The sequence below is a fragment of the Lepus europaeus genome, chromosome 1 (assembly GCF_033115175.1).
Source record: "Lepus europaeus isolate LE1 chromosome 1, mLepTim1.pri, whole genome shotgun sequence".
Lineage (NCBI taxonomy): Eukaryota > Metazoa > Chordata > Mammalia > Lagomorpha > Leporidae > Lepus > Lepus europaeus.
The window spans coordinates 149,545,456-149,566,334 of record NC_084827.1 but is presented as its reverse complement, the minus strand read 5'-3'; the positions used below and the strand labels follow the sequence as shown (position 1 = coordinate 149,566,334).

The 20,879-nt window shown below is 49.6% G+C and overlaps 1 protein-coding gene across 3 annotated transcripts in view; it reads right to left on the bottom strand.

The window, feature by feature from the left end:
* The window catches only part of NRP2 (neuropilin 2), a 115,886-nt gene extending 104,884 nt beyond the window's left edge, over positions 1–11,002 (bottom strand). For 2 of the 3 annotated variants that reach the window (XM_062190204.1, XM_062190213.1), the window contains exon 1: positions 10,445–11,002. In XM_062190204.1, the coding sequence (XP_062046188.1) occupies positions 10,445–10,517 (73 nt within the window). In that variant the 5' untranslated portion in view covers positions 10,518–11,002. The remainder of the gene's footprint in view (positions 1–10,444) is intronic. The other variant, XM_062190211.1, reaches the window with a different exon arrangement.
* Positions 11,003–20,879: the final 9,877 nt, after the last annotated feature.

The following is a 20,879-nucleotide window of genomic DNA, read 5'->3' as shown; positions in this document are numbered from 1 at the left end:
CTCAGTTGCCTTCTTCCAATGCCATGGAAAAGGGGAAAAACAGAAGGATTGAGAGACATAATTTCTTACAGACGGTAGTTCCTGCTCTTCCAAGGTGTCACCTTTTGTGGTTTCGGTTACCTGCACCAACTGGCATCATCAGGCTCAGTGATCCTCCTCGGACATCATCAGAGGGCCAATGATTGCCCAACGCCATCTGGTAATGCCTATGTCATCTCACCAGGTAGGCACTGGGTCATCTCATCATCACAACAAGGTTGAGTACAGTACAAGAAGATATTTTGAGAGAACATTCACATCCACATTACTCTTATTACAACTATTGCCATAATTGTTTTATTATTAGTTACCGTTGCTACCACCTGGCTATGCCTAGTTTATCAACCAGACTTTATTGCAGGGACTCATGTATAGGAGAAAACATGGGACATGCAGGGTTCATCAGAGGTTTCAGGCACCCACTGAGGGTCTAGGAATGTGTCTCCAGTGGATAAGGGGGAATTTCTGTCTACCTGAGGGTGCCTGGTAGCGAAAAACAGTTGGTCTCATTTTCCTTGAAACTAATACACCTTATTTACTTTGCAATTTATTCTTTATCTGCCACCTAATCCCATCCTGCCCCTATTTCAAGAGCATTGTGTTTTCATTTAATTATTAGCAGCAAGGCAAAGAAAAAACTCCTTCTACTTAAAAAGGGACACAGTTGTCACCTTTCCACTTAACCTACTCCACTCCAGGCAGGCTGCTGGAAATAACATTAGATCAGGATGCAGGCGCCTCATAATGCAATTTTGATGCCACTGATGAGAGATCTGGGATTACACTACCGGCTGGCTCTGTGACTTTGAGTAAGTTAGTAAACAACTCTGAGCACTTGTTTTCTCATCCGTAAGACAAGGACTATGATTCCAAAGGTCAGTTCCAGTTCTAAAAGTCACAGCTCGATAATGAAGTGAGGAAAAGAACTATAACCTAGAAAGCTCCTATGGATTGAACCCCAAATTCAGAAGCTTCTCCACCCTCCAAGGGAATAAGACACTTGTTCAAGGTGTTACCCCTGTATTCTTTCTTGGTAAGCCTGAAACCCAACTCCAGGATCCTTTGGACGAACATGTCTGCCTTGCATTAGGGAGAGTTCAAATGTCTCTTTTAATCACATTAGCTCTACTGACGTGAGTTTCTCTTTTCCACTGAGTCTGTGGCTGCATGTTTATAAATATTATGGATACACAGTTCTGTGTGTGAGCGTGTCAACAACAGCGATGCATGAAAAGAAAAGACCAAAAGCAGTTTCTTCAAATCCCTCACTCAGATCATCTAAGTCCTCTGCTCAGGGTTTTAACCAAATTTTGCTCACCAACTCAGGATAAGCTGCTTTTTAAGTTATTTCTGTGAGCTGAGGCTGGATTTTGTTTTATTCAAAGCGATTTCAGTCTGTCACAAGACAGTCTCATAAAATCTGTATCTTGGCTTAAGCTGGGAAGAAATGAGCCAATCCATCAGCCCAGGAATGTGGCCGTTTGACCACTTCCTAAGGCAACTGGGAAGGGATGCAATCTGTTCAATTTATGGGGCCGGTGGCAGTGAATGATGCACTCCTGAAGGCACGGCAAATGGAAACCCCTATGAACTTTTGCAATGATAAAGTTCAAGATCTGAATAAAAGAAACATCTGGGAGGGGAGGAGAGAGTAGTGTAGTGAGGAGGCCAGCATGTAAGAATGGAAGAAGAGAGGAAGGAAGGAGGCACAGTGCCTCTTCTAAAACACCTCCCCTGAACTCACCAAGGGCAGAGCTGCACATTGGGCCTGCCAATGGGACCTCCGGAGCCTCGCTGCCCCTCAATCTGGATTCTAAAAATGAACCCTCATTTACTGGGTGAAATGTAAGTCTGATGTGATTACCTCCCCCGACCTCGAATCATGCCACCTGTGGTAACCTTGTTATTTGTCATCTTATATCATAAACAAATGCAATTCCAATAGGTCAGCCGATATAATATCATTAGTTTATATTTATGTCCGCTCTTTTCCAGCCCTCATTGCAAATGCAATTTTGATGCCATTGATGAGAGATCTGGGATTACAATTCCTGACCATTTTAACAGACATTTGGGGGAAGGAAACAGAAGGAGAATGATTCTGAGGTCTATCCAAAAACCAAAGGAGGAAAAAGGTAATATAATATATTTTTTCATTTATTTTGATTAACTGAAGCTCATGTTGTAACATCAATGGCTCCCCACTGGTGAGCAAATGAAACCCGAACCCCTTGACCTGGCAATTCAGACCTTGCCTTGAGCTCAAGCCATTCTCTTTAACTTTCTTTGCAATTATTTCTCACCACACAGCCTACACTGCAGCTTCTGAGTGTTCCCCAAATAAACCCAGCAACAAGCCTCCACTCCCACCTTCTCCTTTGATGGCTCTAAGTCCCATCTTGCCTCCCAATCCAGTCTCTACCCTTCCTCATCCCCAACACCAGACTAATTTTTTCTCTCTGGATCTCAAAAGCCAAAGTCTCCAGCATCTTTTTCTGTGATGTGGGACTTGAGGCCGGCCTGATCCATTCTGTTGGGCCATCAGCACCTGGAGGGCAGAACGCCTTTCTCACTCATCTCTGGCACTCCTCATAGGACCAAATCCAGAGATTTCCCCAAAAGTCAGACTCCAATGACATTTGATGAATGAATAAACTGAAAGTGGACTACAGTAACCCCCAAAGTATCAGTAGATGTCCCGAATTCTCAGAGTCTCATCACAAAGTGTTCTGCTTCTCTGGCTACTATCCCTCTTCCCCACTCACAGCTGTTATTAGATGCAGATGGCTTTTAGTGGTAAACTGAGAGTTTTGATAACTTGTCTGGGACAACAGTACCTAGTCATAGGTCAGGGAAGACAGCGTGAACACCGTCTCTGAGGCCCCTCTAACACTAGGTAATAATGATGGAGTTCAAAGGACACTTACATTTTCCATCTAATACCAATAAAGCCTTTTTGCTCCCTCACAACAGCCCCTTCACATTCCAGATTCACAAAGGCGAGCTCTAAACAGCTGTTGTCAGTAGCTCCAGGAAGGTGCAAACCGTTACTGCCACGCTGAACCATTTGTTAGTCATGGGATTTTCTGGGGACTGAACTCTTCCCCATGCCCCTGTCTCTGGTCCCTGATATGCCTTTTGGGCACATCTGTTTTATTTTTCCTCTTTATCCAAATGATCACTGTCACCATTCGGCCCAGTAATTTGCAATTCCCTTCATCTTCTTCCGCCGACAGGCCCTCCAGAAGCCGGCCAGTGGATATCACAGGGTCTTTGGAGGCAGGGAGCAGGGTACCAGGGACACACGTGCATGAAGCTGGCCAGCAGCCCCATCCGCTGCATGCTACGGCTACCGGGGAGAGCTTTCCTTTTGTGACTCTCCGTCCCCCTCCCTTTTCTCCTGGATTAGATCATGACTCTTTTATGAAGACCCAGAGGGAAATGGGATTATTAAGAGTCTTGCTGGGTAAAAGCTATTTTGTCTTTCTGACGACTTTTTTGAGTTCAGCTGCTGAGGGGCCTTAATGCCAGAGTGGAAGTTATTACACATTGGAGAGAGCGCCTTAAACACAGTGTTCCCTGCTGAGCCCACTTTCACTGATGAGGGATGGAAGGGGAGGAAAAGGAAAGGAAAGAAAGAGAGGCGAAAAAAAGTGGAGGCGAGAACACTAAACACAGAGCAAGCAGGAAAAAATGCAAAGAGGAGGCATAAATCTAGGCTGAGAATCCAGCCCAGGATCTCTGTCTATGAACAGCGTGGCCTGAGATAATCTGGTGCTTATAAAACACAGACAAAGGTTTAGTGGGGGAAGACCTGAGAATGAATAAGTATTTACTTATTCAAAGCAAACCTCATAAAAACAACATAAACTTCCCACAATGATTGGAGTGTGCTTCCTATGATGATGAGATACAGTTAGCTCCACTGAAACGTTTCAAAGATTAAGTGACTTTAGTGCAGGCGTAGCTTTATGTGCCAAACAGCACTCAAAGAAATCTGACATAGCACAACCATCTTGGACAGCAAGTATTCTTTCTACAGATAAGCACTTTCTACAGATAAGGAAACTGAGGCACCGTAAGATTCCATGCTCTGATTACAGAGTGCACTTGGACAGCAGCTGGCACATGGCCTAGCAGGCTTTTAAACCCAGGCAGTCTGGTTCCAGGGTTCCAGAGGCTGGGAAGTCCTGTGACAATCCCTCCAAAACTTCTCCGTGGCAAACTTCTTTGGTGGCATTTAGGGACGGACAGGTCTTGTGCCTGTGTGCAGACCCTGTTTTGTCTGCCCTTGCCAGTCACCCGCCTGTGTGAACAATGAGAGATGTGTTCAAGGCTGGGGTGTGAGTGGGCTGGAAGCACTTAACACCTTCTCCACTGCCTGCACGCAGAGGCGCTCAGCTCCTTGTCATCCTGGCTCTCTGTCCTGGCTTGCTGAAACCCCAGGGAGGGGGGTCAGGGAGAGTGTGAAGGCTGGGTGGGGTGCTCAGGTCTGAAGTCACGTATCGCAGAGATACGTAAGACTGAGAGGCCTTTTGTCACCTCCCATTGCTCTCGCTTCTTCTCCCTCACTCTTCCCCATCCTAAATGCCATATTGTTATTGTTCTACTGGAGAGGGGAAGCATTTTCAGAAAAGGGGGATTTATTTTTATAGCACAGCTGGTCTGCCAAAGGTCACATAATTTGGCAACGTTCCCAGTGGTTAAAAATTAATTTCTCCTTATTAATACAACCAAGGTCCCATAGGATCGGAGCTCAGTCTTATCTAAACTTGACAGCTTCCTAAAGCTTTAGAAGATGCCTTCTCCTGGAGGGCCAGCCTCGATACAAGGCCAGTGTGTCCTGGAATCCCACTCCACTGAGTCCTGTTAGGTAACAGAACCATAAGCCCTCAGCTGTTTCTCAAAAAGCTTAAAAAAAAAATACTTCTGCACCATCTTCCAGCAATGGGTTAATCAAATGCAAGAAAGAAAGAAAAAAAAAAGGTGCATGGGGGGGAGGGGACAGGGGAGAGGAATTACAGCAAACAGCTAAGTCCTTACCTGGAAGGAAAAGTACACTGATAACCGGGGATGAAAACACAGAACTGCATCTTGAGCAGAGCACCTCAAAGATTTACCCAGCGGGACCTGAGGGCCAGATGATAAAATACGGCAGATGCGTGAAGGATACTACAGATTATGGCTCTAGTCCTTCCAGCCTTTTCTCTTCCGTTCAAGAAGTTAAAAAGGTATCCTGCTTGTCAAAAGACAAAATTACAACACATTGAGTTGGAGTCCTAATTAGCTTTTATTTGCAATTCATGAATTGGGCAACATCTCATTCTGTAAAATAGAATGAGTATGAGTGTTCCTGTAAGCTGAGCAGAGGAGGTGGGCGAAAAAGACAGAAAAAGAACCAAAGCGGACTAGGCACCTCCAAGTTGCTTTCCTTACAGGGCTGAGCCGGAGGGGACGCACTCCTGATGCCAACTAGGTTGCTGCGAGTCCCCTGGTTAGCTGTTCTGGTCTGTTTCCTAGTGTGATTATATGGCACGTGCACTTGGCACCTGACTCCGCTGTGGTTTGGTCTGGTGTGCCGGGGGCCTAGCGCAGGAGGCTGGTCTACAACAGTGGCCTATACATTTTTATTTAGCATGCTTTTGCTACCTTAGAAAACAGGAAAAATCTCATCTCTGGTTTCTGAAGTCTTTCCACACTGGACTTTCTGGGAATATGTTCTGAAAACTCTGTCCCAGTGAAGCTGGCCCTTGAGTTCTGTCAATTCAGAATGGTCCCACACCAGATCAGTTCATGTGTCCGATAGTTTTCATGGAGAGCTGAGCGAGCTGAAAAACACCAGGGTCCGCAGAGTCCCCAGGCCCCTCTCCACCTGGCATTGCACTCTGGACTGTGAAGACAGGAATTGCCAGAATGTGGACTTCACATTCAACAGCAGGGGGCCAGAGCCATTTGGTAGACAGCAGGAGTCCTGGCTGGAGAGCTTGGGTCCCCTATGGCTGCCACCTTCCAGTCTTCCATTTTGCCACTTCAGTGCCCTGTGGCTTAATGTATACAGGCTCCATAGAATGACATAAAACCCCAAACGTGCGACGCTGCTGGGCATGCTCAATTCTCCCAGGCGGGGCTTGGACAAGCAGGAACCTGCCCTGGAGCCCTGTGGGGCGCTCCCGGGTAGCCACTGTTTTGCACTCTGTGCTCTGTTGGCAGCTGGCAACAGCGTCACTCCCTCCAGTGGCTGCTTCTCAGGAAAAGTTTACTGGGCACCCATTTAATATGGGCGCGAGAGCGGTCCCCAGAGTCCTCCGCAGGGTGTCTGTGGAGCACCTAGGCGCTTACAGTTTTACTCGCAAATTATTATGCTCCCCCACGGCTCTACCGCATTGTGGAGAAAAAGAGAGAGAGAGAGAGAGAGGCTAAAAGATACACTCCTCACACCCTTAGCTGGCGCCTAGACCGCCATTGCTTCTCTTTCAGAATTTATTTGAACCCAGACCTGTCTCCCACAGCCAATTTACACCTCTTATCTGATCGTCCAGTCCAGACGGAAGGTTGAATTGACTGTCTGCCCGTGTCCATGGCAATGGTGTTAAAACCCAAGCACAGATCAAAGCTCTCCTGGCGAGGGGAGACCGGGAGATGGTTCTGGGGTCCCGGTTGTTTTGGCCCCTAGCGGTGTGTCCCATGGGTGGGGACGTTACTGCTGGCTGGGACTTCCCACCATCTGCAAAAACCCATAGGCAGGACGCGAACGACCTCCCCGCAAAGCTCAGTCCCCAGTGAATCCCGATGAACTCTGGCAAAGGGGAGTTTCGTGGTCAGGCGCTGGTGGGGATGGCTAGCGCCAGGGGGCTCCCCTGCCCGTCTGAAACCGACTGGAAAGGGGTGGGGGACGCAGGGAGCACACGCCAATAAACCGGGCGTCACCTCGCGTACCCTGCCAGCAGAAACTCTGCCCGAGCCGCAGGAGCTGCAGCGCGAATGCGCTGGGCCCCCGCCCCCCACGCACGCCACCGCAGAAACCCCCAGAGGGGCGCCCGGGCCACCCCAGATCACTGCCGGCCCTGTGGGCTCCGCGCTCAGCCTCCGGGCGCCCGGGACTCGGTGGGAAAAACCCGCGGCGCAGCCAGCCCGAGGTGCAGGGCGAGGGCAGCCGTTTAATCACAGCGCGCCTCGCCTCCGTTCACTCGTGTTGATATTAAAAAGAAATCAATCAGTGAAAATGAAGCATTGGCCGTGAATACTGTATTTCTTTTTCTCACGCGGAAAAGCCAAGAGCCAGGCGGCGGGGACCGGGAGGCGGGAACTCGCCTGCGCCCGCAGAGGCTTCTCCGGGGTGGGGGTGGGGGACGAAGGGGGTGGGGAGAGCCGCAGCCGCGACTTAACTTTCTGGCTCTGGGCAGTGTCGCGGAAATGCCGCAGGCTTCTCCCAGGGGGGGTCCCCGAGCAGAAGGAGGAAGAAGAGGGGGAGGAAGAGACGAGCCTGGAGGAATCGGAGGCGGCCAACTTCGCGGAGGCTTCAGCCTGGGTTTTGCTTTCGCTGGGAATATTTTTGCCTAATAGAATGTTTATGGATCGCTCAGCTCTGTTTCTGCTGCGTAGCCCAAACAAATCGATGTTAGGGACGGCGCTTGCGGAGGCGGGGGGGGGGTGCATTATGCGGGGATCTGGGGGCCACCATGTCCCCACCACGTGGAGGCCCGCGCGCCGCATGCTCTTCACCTGTTCGGGCGCGCGGGCGGGTGCTGGGCGCGCCGCGCGGCTAGCGGCTGCGCGAGTTGCGCGCGTTCCTGCGGCTCGAGCTGGCTCCTTGCCTCCCCTCTCTGCGCTGAAATCCCACCTCGACTGCCCGCCACCCAGCAAAGCCAGCACTTGGATCCTCTGCCCCGGCAGCCTCGGGCCCCAGCCCCTCAGAGTCGCGTCTCCAGGGGTCTCCGCGAGCGAACGGCGGCGCAGAGCGGAGCGCGGAGAGGGTTAGGAGGGGGCGATCCGGGCAAGGCCACCCAGCGGTCCCGAGCCCCTGAGCCCTGGGGCCCTGGCGAGAGCGGGCAGGCGGGAGAGGCACGATCGGCCTAGGCGGCGTGGCGAGCAGAGGGGACGTCGGGTGCCCGGCGGCCCCCCAGGCGCCCATCAGCCCGCCAGGACTGCGGGGTTATCTGCTCAATTGCTCCCCCGCGCGCACCTTCGCCTACTCTCTCCCATGGCTCCTCGGAATCGGTTCTCGCGGCCGCTGCGGGCGGCTCAGCCGGGCCGCCTCCGGGCCGGCACACATCGGGTGAGTCAGAGGTCTAGCTTGGCCTCGCCCTTTGCCACCGGCTGCCAACTCCCCGGGTGCCGGTCGATGGCTCCGGCTGAAAGCCAGAGCAGCCCACGACTTACGGTCGCCTTTTCGGGGGTGACTGGGGGAATACCCACCCTGGGAGAGTTGCAGCTCTGGGCCCCACCCTGAGGTCCTATTCCGGGTCTGAGGCTGCCCGCGGACTCACAGTGGGCGACCTGCCCCGCGCTCCGCGCCTCTGGGCTTTTCTGGAAATGACGCAGCGCGGCCAGGGGTTGGAATGGGAGGGGGCTCTGCAGAGAGCGCGAGAGGCAGGTGGCAGAGCGGGAGTGGGTCCGAGGGAGTGTCGCGCACAGGCACGTACACAGACTCGGCGTGGTGCTCGGGGACAGATGTGCGTACATCTGGGGTAGGCGATGGCTGCTGCGTCTTCACGACCCCTCCCGCTCCGCACAGAGCAGTGAACCTGAAGTTGTGTGTCTGTGTGCGCTGGTGTGTGTGCCAGTGTGCGCGCGCTCGTGCGCCCGGGCCTACCGGAGTCTATGCCTGAATACATAATACACCGTGGGCATCTCCCGGGCGCGCGCTCCCCCCCCCCACACACACACATTGCGAATCACACCAACATTCATAATTTATGCAGCATCCAGGTCTGTGGGAAGAAATTTAATTTCGCTTCAAGCTGAGAACTTAGAATTCAGGCAAGAGCGGATGGAGAGGCCCAGAAAACCTCTCCAAGTGGGACCTGCGCCCACCCCTTTGATAGGATCTGCAGCTGCATTGAAGACCGGTTGCGGCAGGCAGAGAAGAGCTTGCAAACATGTGGATTTGGGTGGCAAAGATTCCCTAATCTGCCCCCCTCAAGTAAATGCCCAGCTTTAAAGTGGGCTGTGTGCCTGCATGTGTGTGTTGGGGGGCTCAGCGGGGAGAGCCACAGTACCAGGCAAAGCTCACCCTTTCCACCACACTAGCCGCACACTGCGGGATGCCTTTCCCGGGAGGCTGCAGGAAGTTAGCCCTAGGGCTGCCACCATCACCTTCCAAGCGCTTTGGGTAAGGACACTTCGGGAAGGTTTTTTTTTTTTTTTCCTCCTTTCTTTTCCCTAATTCCTTCATTGATGATTTCCCTGTCGCCCGTCACCTGTAGCGGCTCGGCTAGGACTTTCCTTGTCAGCTTCTAGGTGCTGTTCTCGGAGGAGACAGGCTCACCCAGGGAAGGGGGAGCCCCCTTGGATTCCCTGAGACCAGAGATCCCTTCTCAGGGAGTGGACCCCTGGCCAGTGCCCACCAAGGCTGGCCCTGCCAAACTGGGCCTCCCAGGCGCTCACCTCTGCAGTCTGTCCACACACCCTTCTTGGCACTGGTTGAGAACAAATTCCACTCAAAACTTTCTAACCACTTCACAAGAGTGAGAGACCTTCGAGGGCCATAATTTTGTTTCTATCTAGTTTGTGTTATCCAGTCATAATTTTTCAAAGGACATATGATTTACTTTCCCAGAAAACACATGGATGCAGCAAAGTGCAGGGAGGACCCACCGCCTGGGCTGCCAGCAGTGCCCAGCCCCAAGCCGCTGTCTAAGCCACAAGCCAACTTGCTCCTCCAGCCCGAGCCTTGGGATTCTTAGGCGTTTCCACCCATTCTGCAAAGAATCCACAGCATCTGAAAACCCAAACTCCACTCTCGCAGTTCCCAAGCCCTTGAGTTAGCATTGCTCAATGTAGCTAAGTGGAGGGAATGCAAATGATTTATATTTCACTGGCTAGGTTGGAGAAACTCAAGGGAGATGTATTCTGCTTCAAGACAGGAAAAAAAAAATCCCCAAAAACTGTAATGCAAAGGCTTTGTAGTATTTTTAAACCTTTGATTCAGTCCATATGTGACATCTGAACACCGCCAAATTCTGTGTTTCAAAACACACACACACACACACGCTCCTAGCAGGAGAGAAAAGTTGGGTTTCAGCAGCGGCGGTGGTGCGGGAGGGCTGGCTGGGACCTCTCTCTCTGGATGGGAGAGCTGAGGGAGCTTCCTCGTGTGCGGCTCTGCGAGGCCTCTCTGCATTACCAGTCACTTGTAAGGGGGAAACCATGTTGAAACGCATAGAAAAAACTTTCAGGGGCTTACCTGCTTGGCCTCGCACTTCGCGTCCTGGGAAGCAGACTGCTAGGAAAAGCCAGGTGAGCAGAACGATATCCATTCTGGAGACGGGGGCTCTCCCCGGGGCTGCGTTTGTAGGTCTCTCGTCTAAGTCTAAGTCTTTGTGTTTCTCTCTCTTAATTTGCTTCCTCACAATGTCTTCTGCAAAGGTGTCTCTACTGGGCAGGGTTTCCCTCCGGGGTCCGCGCAGCCCGTCTTCACCTTTAGTCTCGCCGGAATCCCCAGCTCCCTAGGAGGACCGCAGCCCCGGCAATCAGCAGAGCAGGAGCAAGCCGCGAAGAGGGGACGGCTTCCCTCTCACAACGCATCTATGTCCTCGCCAGTTCCTCAAAGTGTCATTTCCTTTATCCTACAACATCACGAGTATTTCCCGAAAGCCAGGCGTAAAATAACAATAATCACAGAAATTAAAGCCAAGACTTGCTCCGGGCATCACCCGGCCCCCAGGCAGCGTTGTGCTCTCAGAGGCGTAAAGTGACACACATCCCCGGCCCCTGGGACGGACGCACACGCGGGCGGAGGCACCGGTCGCCGGACAGCCCGAGTGGGAGGCGGCCGCCCGGCTCTCGTCCTCGCCGGGTTCCCCTAGCGGGAGCCTCCCCCGGCGGCTACACCCGCCTGGCCAGCCTCTCGAGGGGCGTCTGAGGCAGGAAGCTGCTGCTGCTGCTGCTGCGGCGGCGGCGGCGGCGGCTGGGATCGCCCGCGAGGGAGCGAGCCCCTCTCCGAGTTCGCGGGCGCCCGCCCTCACCTCCACCTCGCTCCGCGCCTCGCCGAGGTCTGCGCGTCCGAGGCTGTGCTGGGGGCGGGCTGCGGGCTGGTGACTCGCTCGCGGTCTCTGCCTCTCCCCTCCGGCTCCCCCCTGCCTTTTCAGGCCGAGCAGCATGTGGATGTCAGAGCCGCGGCAGAGCTATCCGATTACGCGCCGGCTCAGGGCCCGCCCCTTCTGTGTTCCTGATTAAAGAGGCAGCCGCGGAGACGCGCGGCGCAGAGCCCACGGCCGCGGCACCCAGCTCGGGCGGGGCGGGGCGGCGGCGGCGGCGGCTTCCCAGGGGCGGCCGCGCCATCAAAGTGAAGGCAGCTCCCCACCCGGCTGCCCCCCTCTCGCTCTCCCTACGCCACCCACCCGCCCTGCGCACCCGGGCGCCTCGCAGCCCGTGCGTCACGCCCCGGGGAAGAGCGCCCCCGGGCACCTCCGGGGCGCGTTGCCCTTGTCCGCGGCCGCCCCCACCCCCCCAGGGAAACTCCACGGGAAGCGGGGAAATCCTAGTTCCCCCGAAATGCCGCGACTCCGATGCCACACACGCAGAGCCCGACACAATGCCACGCGCCATGGAGAGTTGGTGGCGGTCGGTGTTTGGGTAGGGAGCCAGTCGCAGCGCAGCCATGCGTCCTCGCAGGCAGCCGTGCGTGGCGGCTGCACACACCGTCAGCCCCGGCTGAGTCCAACCCCAAGCACTCCCTGCGGTTGCTACTCTGATCCTTTGTTGAGTCCCAAACAGGCTCCTCGCCCCTGCACCCTTAACTTGTGAGGATCGCGAAAAGAGGCAAGACTTGCTTCAGCAAAGAAATGCTTTGGGTAATTAAATTGGATCCCCTCCAACCCCCACGCTCCCCTCAAAAAGTACAGGCACACCGAGGGCTGCTCGTCAACGAGCTACTGTAACTACGCCTATTCACAAGTTCCCCGTGGAAAATGTGGTCACAACGCGGAGAGAAAGAAAACAGCACGATGGGAACTATTTTTAAGCGGAGGCGTGAAAATTGTTTAGAAGGATCTGCAAGCTAACAGTTGGGAAACACTTGTATCTTTGGTTCTGAGGACGGATGTGTGGATTCCCAAGCTGTCTTGCTTCGCTGGGCACCTAGGACGGTGCGATCCTGAAGACTGGGACAGGAACAGCCTAAGGAGCATCGTGCCTCTACCTTTTCTGCCCCTCCGCACAGGAGAAAAAACAAAGTTTAGGTGACAAGAAACACAGATCTGCCCATTCCATTTTCTCCTATGCTTGTACTTGTGGATTCTCCTGGGTGGTTTCCCTCCTTATCTGGACTTGCCATTAGCTTTGTTTATCACTTTTCGTGTTTGAAAAATCTGTAACTCCCACTTAACTGTTATTTACACTGAGATAACCAAAACAAAATCGAATCCCAAGTGATTTGCAAATCCGGGTCTGAGCCAAGCCAAGGAGAGTTTTACAGTGGGAACCCACAGGCTGAGTATCGCACTGCTAATCTCAGATGCCTGGGTGGACAGGGTACGAAACAGGCCTCCTGAGTCCTTTTAGACTGTCCCTTCCCGGAAAGGCTAACTTTCATCCTTCTTTCCCTCTCTCCCTCCCTAGGCTTGAGAGCACATCCACAGTATTAAAAATAATTCCAAATTCGCATTATTCCTGTTTAATGTTCACTTGTAAAGAATGTCTCCCAGCTGCAGCTATTTGCAGAGGGAAAGAGGCAGGCTGGCTTTTGAACCTTCAGCATATATCCCAGCTCTGTCACTGCCCCGATCCTAACCTAAGGACAAATCACACTATGCGGTGACAGTCCATGGACAGAAAGGGCCACTAAGTGACACCTCCCCGTACCAGTCATGATCATGCCAAATGGTTCCAGCAAGAAAAGGAGAGGCAACAACAACAACAACAACAAAAGGAAAACAGAAGCCACAGGGGAACTATAGAATGACTCTGGACTTCTGGTCTTGAGATCTCAGGGTTGAGAGTCCCCAGCAGGCTACTCCCAGGGTTGTTGGTCTGGTAGGGAGGTGACAGCATCCATTTTGGCATCCAGTTCCTGGACCTGATTCCCAGAATTACAGATTTTCATTTTTCAGACACGTCCTACAGGGGGAGCTGACTTACTTCCTGGGAGTTCTGTGTACATTGCTGCAAGGCTTAGCAGTGTCTGAAAGGCCTCATTTCCTGCAGCTGGGCATGGGGTGAATCTTCTGCTCTGAGCCTTGGGGGCTCCAGGCGACGAGACATGTTTTAATCCTCTAGGGGGCAGCACTCAATAAATAATGGTAACACCTCCCAGGGTAACCCTTGTGATGGTTCCTTCGCTTCCAGGAGCTCAAAGTGCATTGTCAGGCCAGGTCGGGTTCAGAGCAAGGCCAGATTTCCTCCAGTCCACTCTGGACAAGACCCCGAGGGCCTAGGGAGAGCTCAGAATTTCTTTAACCTAGGACTTCTAAAGGACTCTTGGAGACTAACCACAAATCCTGCAGGTACCACGTGGGAAAGGAATCTTGAGGGAAATTCTCCAGCCTTGGAGCTGGCTCAGACCTGCAAGCTTTATCCTTGTCTAGACTGGAATCTCACAGCTTTGGCTGCAATTGGCTGGATTTTGATCAGAGGTGTAGTGGTAAGGAGCAAAGCACCATACTTTTCAGTATTTTGTGAGTGCATATCCTTGACCCATAAGGAAACCTGACTACTTACACACTGGGCTCAGCATCAGAAACCATAGGCGCGTGAACAGAAATGGCCAGACTGGCTGGAAAACAGCTAACCAGTGAAGCTGGAATTCCTGGCCACACTAGTGACTCACCTAGGATGTCCCACATCATTATCCTTAATTGTGAAATAATAATAGATAATCCCATCCCACATTCCATTCCTTTGACAGGAAGAGACATGGAGGAACATAAAAACAGATTTATAAATGATGCTAAGAGAAAGCTGTTTTAGCCACACCCAGTGGTAAGTTGCTCCCAGCTATTTGGTCCCAAACCTTAAGGTTGCATCAGAATCACAGAGGGCAAGTGTTAAGCATTCAGATTCCTGAGTTCCATCCCCGCCCAGCAGATGGGCTTCCTTGGGGCTGGAATAGTATCTGAGAATCTGTATTTGTAAAACATGTTCCAGGTGATGCTAATGCAAATGTCCAGAATCTCTGTTTGGCTATAATGCTAGGAACCTCTGTTTGGTTATAATGCATTGCTACACAGCCTTCTGTGTGTTGTCTTCCACTGGAGGACCGACAGACAGGTGGATACCTCCAGATGTCTTCTCCGGACACTTTTCACACACAGGGCAGGTGTTTTGGGTCAATGGGAAAACCACCAAGAACATAGCTCTTAAAATGCCAGAGTGGTGAGATCCCAGATTGAGTCCATGACCTAGCAGGGATGGCAGAGAGTCTGAAAAACTGAAAAGCCCATCTCATGAGTGTGGGATATTTGTAGGGACTTGTTCCAGGTACCAGCTGTTGGGGTTTAGGGAGCCAGACCCAGCATTTTCACCACCAACCCATGAAACCATTGGTTGTTACTAGAGGGTTGTTTCAAGTAAGATATTGTCTATGTGTGTTCACCACCTTGTACTTATTAAGTGCTCATGGATGCATGACTATGCAGAGTGTGTGCAAGCAAGGCAAACATTGAGGTCCTGCCTCCTGGCAACATGGGATCTAAAAGTTCCAGAAGTTTCATGATTCCGTATAAATACCACCTGTCTAAGGTACATCCCCTTATCTGAGTCCTAACATCAACAAGCTCTCACCCAGAAAGGGGGAGAAACAGACATAATCGCATCTTAATCTGTCATTTACCACACTGCCCGAGTTAGTGTTTAGCTGCATTTGTCTCAGAAGCAAAGCCTCTGTTAAAATGTAATAGGTCCGGGGACGGCGCTGTGATGTAGCGGGTAAAGCCACTGCCTGCGGTGCAGGCCTCTGGTTCATGTCCCAGCTGTTCCACTTCTGATCCAGCTCTATGCTATGACCTGGGAAAGCAGTAGAGGATGGCCCAAGTCCTTGGGCCCCTGCACCCACGTGGAATGCCCGGAAGAAGCTCTTGGCTCCTGCCTTCAGATTGGCAGATTGAGGGGAGTGAACCAGCAGATGGAAGACCTCTCTTTCCCTCTCTGCCTCTACCTCTCTGTAACTCTGCCTTTCAAATAATTAAATAAATCTTAAAAAAATGTAATGGGTCCTCACTTTTTATTCCCTCTTTTATTTGACACTGAAGTCCAGGTTTAGGTGGATGTACAGTCCTTACAGGTTTCCATAAAATGTTGTCATCTCCACTCCAAACTGTGTATGTGTGTGGCTTTGTCTTGACCCCAGACATAGACTCTAGATCTGGTAAGAGGAAAATGTATGAATGAAAAGAACAAAAGTAACAAAATGTGCTAAACTCATCCAAACATCTCTGGAACCCTTAGCAAAGGAAACTCAAGAAGCCAGATTGCTCTTTCCACTGATGGTAGCATTAGACAGATCTCCTTCTGGGACACTAATTTTTATACACTTTATACTTCTGAAACATCAGTGTATCAAAAATGACCCGAGTGACCCTTTGCTACACAGCCGCACCCTCCAATACAACTTTCTGCAATGATGGAGATATTTGTGTTTTTCACAGGGCTGTTGAACATCTGAGATGTGTATTTAAGTTTATTAGTTTAAATTTAAGTTGTTACATGTGCTTAATGGCTACCACATTGGACAGCTCAGCTTTAGGTCATCAAAACACCAGGGTTGAGTATTTTCCATTGAAACCTGTAGATATCCACACACTTATAAATCTCTGGAGTTATTACTCTTGGTCACCAAGAAGGGAACCGCAGTATCAGCAGAAGCTCTGATTGCCAAGGCATCATTTGAAAATGCTCCGTGTCTAATTGGCTAAGGAGGAGAAGGGCTTACTCATATTATCATCGATCAGCCATGTCCCTACTGTGCCTTGCTGGATACTTGCCAGGAAGCAGAGCCTTCACAGTGATCCTGAGGCTCCTGGCCCCAGCTCCAGTGCTCAGAGGAGACCACTGGAGGGAAGGGAGGGGCAGCAGGAACTTTGAGATCAGGGTAGATAGACCTTAGATCTCCACTTGGGTGTCCTTGGAAAGTGAGCTAAGCAATTTGGGTCCAGTTACCTCACCTATAGAGGAAAGTGCAGGTTTGAGTGGCTTTTGCTCCTCTCAGGTTTTGAATTTGGGCCAGAGCTGTTTCCTGACTCCATTCTCACTCAGGAATTTAAAACTGGTTTTAGTCCTAATGTCGTAGGTCACCCTAAGTGATTTAAAGTTAATAACCAGGTATCCCTAAGATGCCAGTGCTGCATGGGGCTTAACTGGATGGTCAATGATTGTAGTATTTGCATTGTATACCTTTTCTCATAAAGCAAATATGTCAAGAGTCCAGGTACGCCTTTAAGAGGAGGCTTTGAAGGACAAAACCTCTCTTAACCTCTCAAAAATAAAAAATAAAAATACAGATCCTACTTGTGTGTCATAAACAAAGGCCAAGAATTTATTTGTAACTTCCCAGCATGATAGGAAATTTAGGGTTGTAATTTGAAGTTTGTTGTCACTCAGGAAAATCATATTTTGAGCTGAAAATTCCTGTTCTTTTGCTAAATGCATTAGACTAATTTTCTTGGAAACTTGTACATGAGAGCCCATTGCTTTCTCTTTATTCTTATATATACATACATGCATACATACATACCCTACCAAACCCCCACAGATTCGTAAGGATTTTTTTTTTTTTTTTGGCTATTGCTATTTTCAAATTTATAGCCTGCGACTTATGGTGCCTTAATTAGACATCTATATGTCAGGTGATAGTTATATTATGATGGTGATAGCTGCTAATTTGAGCATGAACGTCATGATGGAAAGGCACGTGTCAGGGAGCTGACCTTTTGCTATTGAGGATAGTCTGGGGTGGGTTAATTCACACCCACCACAGTCATTAGTTCCCACTCTCCTCCTTCATATTTACTCCTACACAGTTTACTGAGCTGCCAATCAAACCTCAGTATCCGGATGACTGCACTGATGGGACAGGGTTGCAATGGTGCTTGCTTTCTGCAGGGACCAAGAAATCATTTATACAGCAGTCTCCAAATTTCTGTTCTATTTATTTTCTAAATTAAAAAAATTAAAAAGAGTGAATGGGTAGTATATTCTATCTTTTTTTCAAAAAATTTCAAGCAGCATAAAATGGTATTTCATGGAACTTAACACCTGCCCATGCCTCTTACATTTTCCACTTCCCCTCATCATAGGTTTTGAGCATCTTTCTAAAGGCACATTTCATGTTGTCTTCTCACCTTCTCCAAGTTTTTCTCTCCTTCTCGCCTCTAGCCCAAAGCAGTAATGATCTTGGGAACCATTAGGGGGCAGCTGTGACCAAAAAAGGAAACTACCAGCGAAAATGAGGAACTAAAGCCTCAGATCAAGAGGCGCAAAGGAAATGAAAGGAATGCTACGGAGAAAGACCAGCCAAAGACGGGGGTGAGGGTGGGGGTTGGAGAGTGAGAAAGGAAATAAAGAAACACAAAGCTTACAAAATAAGCCGAGAGTGGGGGTAATAAAAGTAAAAAGCTAAAGAGAAAGGAAGGGGGCGTGTGTTATGAGAGGGGCAATTTGGAAAAAGCAGAGATTATATGATTTTTTTTTTCCTTTTTAAGCAAACCTGTAGAAGCTGAATGGACTGAAAGCTAGCAGAAGTGGGAGGTTATCTTTTCCAGAACGGGCAGGCAGGTGCCACATTCTCAGGATCTGTTTCAAGCAGAAGGTTCTGAGCACCTTCTGTCCATTTGGGCTGTGATGTGCGGGGAGGAGATGGGGAGGGGACAGAGGGACCCCTTTCCCTTACATCTCCAGACTGCTTAAGATGCTTTTAGCCCTCAGCGAGGCGGCAACATTACCCAGAATATAAAGGTGTAATTCCAGTTCTTGCAGTGGAGTTCAGAAAGGAGGGACTGGGTTTCTTTTGAAGCTGCTGCCATAATCAAAGTGCTCTCAGGTGTGCTGCAGGCAAGCCTCCCCTGGCTTCGGCAGGTTAACTTCATTAAAGCTTCCAGCTACTGCTTTAATGTGTTCTAGCCCCCACCCCCACCCCCTCCCCACCCTGGTACATTAAGCAGAAACAAGCCCTCCTGGGAGTTCTGAACACTGATGTTTTGCATTGTGAATGGAATGCAGGGACATTTATGCTGGGGTGGTAGTAAATGGAAAATTGCTTCTAGAGCACAATAAATATGATCACCTCTGGTTAAGATCTTCCCTCTTTCTCATCCAAACCTCCCGTTCCTGCCTTTAAAAGAGATGACAGTTTTGACTCTAATAAATCTTGCTCTTAAATCTCAAAAAAAAAAAAAAAAAAAAAAGTAAAAAATAAGAGATGACAAAAACAACTTTAGGAAGCCTGTCTAGAGTCACCAGCATAAAACACAAATGCCGGCCAGCGCCGTGCCTCACTTGGCTAATCCTTTGCCTGCGGCGCCGGCACCTCGGGTTCTAGACCTGGTTGCGGCGCCGGGTACTAGTCCCGGTTGCTCCTCTTCCAGTCCAGCTCTTTGCTGTGGCTTGGGAGGTCGGCGGAAAATGGCCCAGGTGCTTGGGTCTCTTCACCCACATAGGAGACCAGGAGGAAGCACCTGGCTCCTGGCTTCGGATCCACGCGGTGCCAGCCATAGCGGCCATCTGGGGAGTGAACCAACGGAAGGAAGACCTATCTCTGTCTCTCACTGTTTATAACTCTCTCTGTCTCTCTCACTGTCTAACTTTGCCTGTCTAAAAAATGAAAAAAACCACAAATGCCTGGCCTTATGTGCTAACTCAGATCAGAGGGCAGAATATCCCAAACTTTCCCAAACTCTACACCCAATGCCTCTCAACAAATCCAGCGAAAACACTCATTTAACAAGCAAAGACTCCCAATTTCCCATCATCATGGTTGTTAGACCTGGGTATTTATTGAAGACCTGGGGTGGACCAGGGACACTTTGGGCATGCTGGGGTTATTAGGGAAAATGACTGGGCTGCCTTCAATCTAATGAACCCCAAAAGTCTGGATGGACCTGGGCCTTTGCCAGTGGTTCCTGGAGTTTTGATGAAGTAGGCTGAATTGCAGTATGAGCCATTCCAAGCAGTCCGTTTACAGAATTTGGGGTTCCCCCTGCAGCCTAAAGTGAGTTCTCTTTAATTCCATTTCTCTCTTGTTCCCCTTTTCTGTGAATGGGTTCCTGGAGTTTAGTTTCTAAGAAGTTGTAAAATTCATCCTGGAAACTTGGCCAAGCGAAAAAACCCTTTCTGACCAAAAGCAATTTTCTTTTCTTTAAACAAGTTTCCCAAAGTTAAATAGAAAATTTACTCAACTTCACATCTCTTTGTTAGAATTTGGCAAAGATCTAGGATGTACAAATATTTCCCACTGGGATTCCCATTTCACTTCCCCATAAATTAGAAGGAATAGATGTAATTTTGACCTATGAACACATCTGGAAGTATGTTTTCCTGTTGCTGTATCTGACTGATAGGATGGATTATCATAAGTAGTGTGGCTTCTCTGACACTGACTCCCCAAGTCCTTAAGAAATGGAAAAGTTACACCTTAGGGGAGAGGAGTATCTTGGGGCAAGCCAGCCTAGTAACGTTAATAATGCGGTTAACAAGATAAGAAGATGTGTGGCAGAGAAAGCAAGGCCCTGAACCAGGGTCAAGAGAAGGAGTTTCTGGCTCTGGCTTTTGCACTGACACTGCTTTGTGTCAAGTCCTTTCATCTCTCTGTGATTCTGATTCTTCACTCATAAAAGCCATGCTCTTGTTTCACAGCAATGGCTCTACAGAACTTATTCAGATGAATCTACACTTGGTATAAAGCAGGGTCCAATTCAGTGAGCCAAAAAAGTGTTTCCTGAGCACGTGCTATGTGCCAGGCTCCGCACGGGTGGAACACCTACCAGTGTATCAGTGAAGACAGCTATTCCAAGGGTGTTGGGGGCAGACAGACAGTACTCAAGTCAATAATGAGCAAGAGCAAGATCATTTCACATTTTCAACCAGCAGACAGGAAAACTTTTCTACTAACCAAGGCTCCCTTAGAAGCCCCAACTCCGGCTCAGTCTCTCAGCTTGAAGATAAGGGGTTGAGCTACTTTCATGTTTTTCCAAGTTTAGACTGAGATCCATTAGTGGGTTGTGAAATGAAGTTAGAGGAGTATAGTTTGCATTTTAAAAAAGAAATAGATCAGAATAAGACAAAAGTATATATTGGTTCATGAAACTTGTTTTTACACACACACTCACATAGATATGAATATGAACATACATGAGGGTTCTTCAACAAGTTCATGGGAAATGTAATTAAAATAATTTATTTTGGTGCACAATTGTTTTTGAAATCTATGCTTAGTTTTTTCACGCTATACATTTTCCATGAACATGTTGAAGACCCCTCATACGCATGGATTTCATTTTTTGCATCAAAATAAACTTATCACTTAATTCCATTTCCCATGAAATCTCCTCATTTGTTCCATATACGTATAATACACACAAGTGTTCTGGGTCACAATTAGAATTTGGGTTATTGTGGGTTGCAGTAGATTACATGACTTCTAAAACATTTGTAAGCTTCCAAACACTGATTCTACTACATGTTTATGGCTA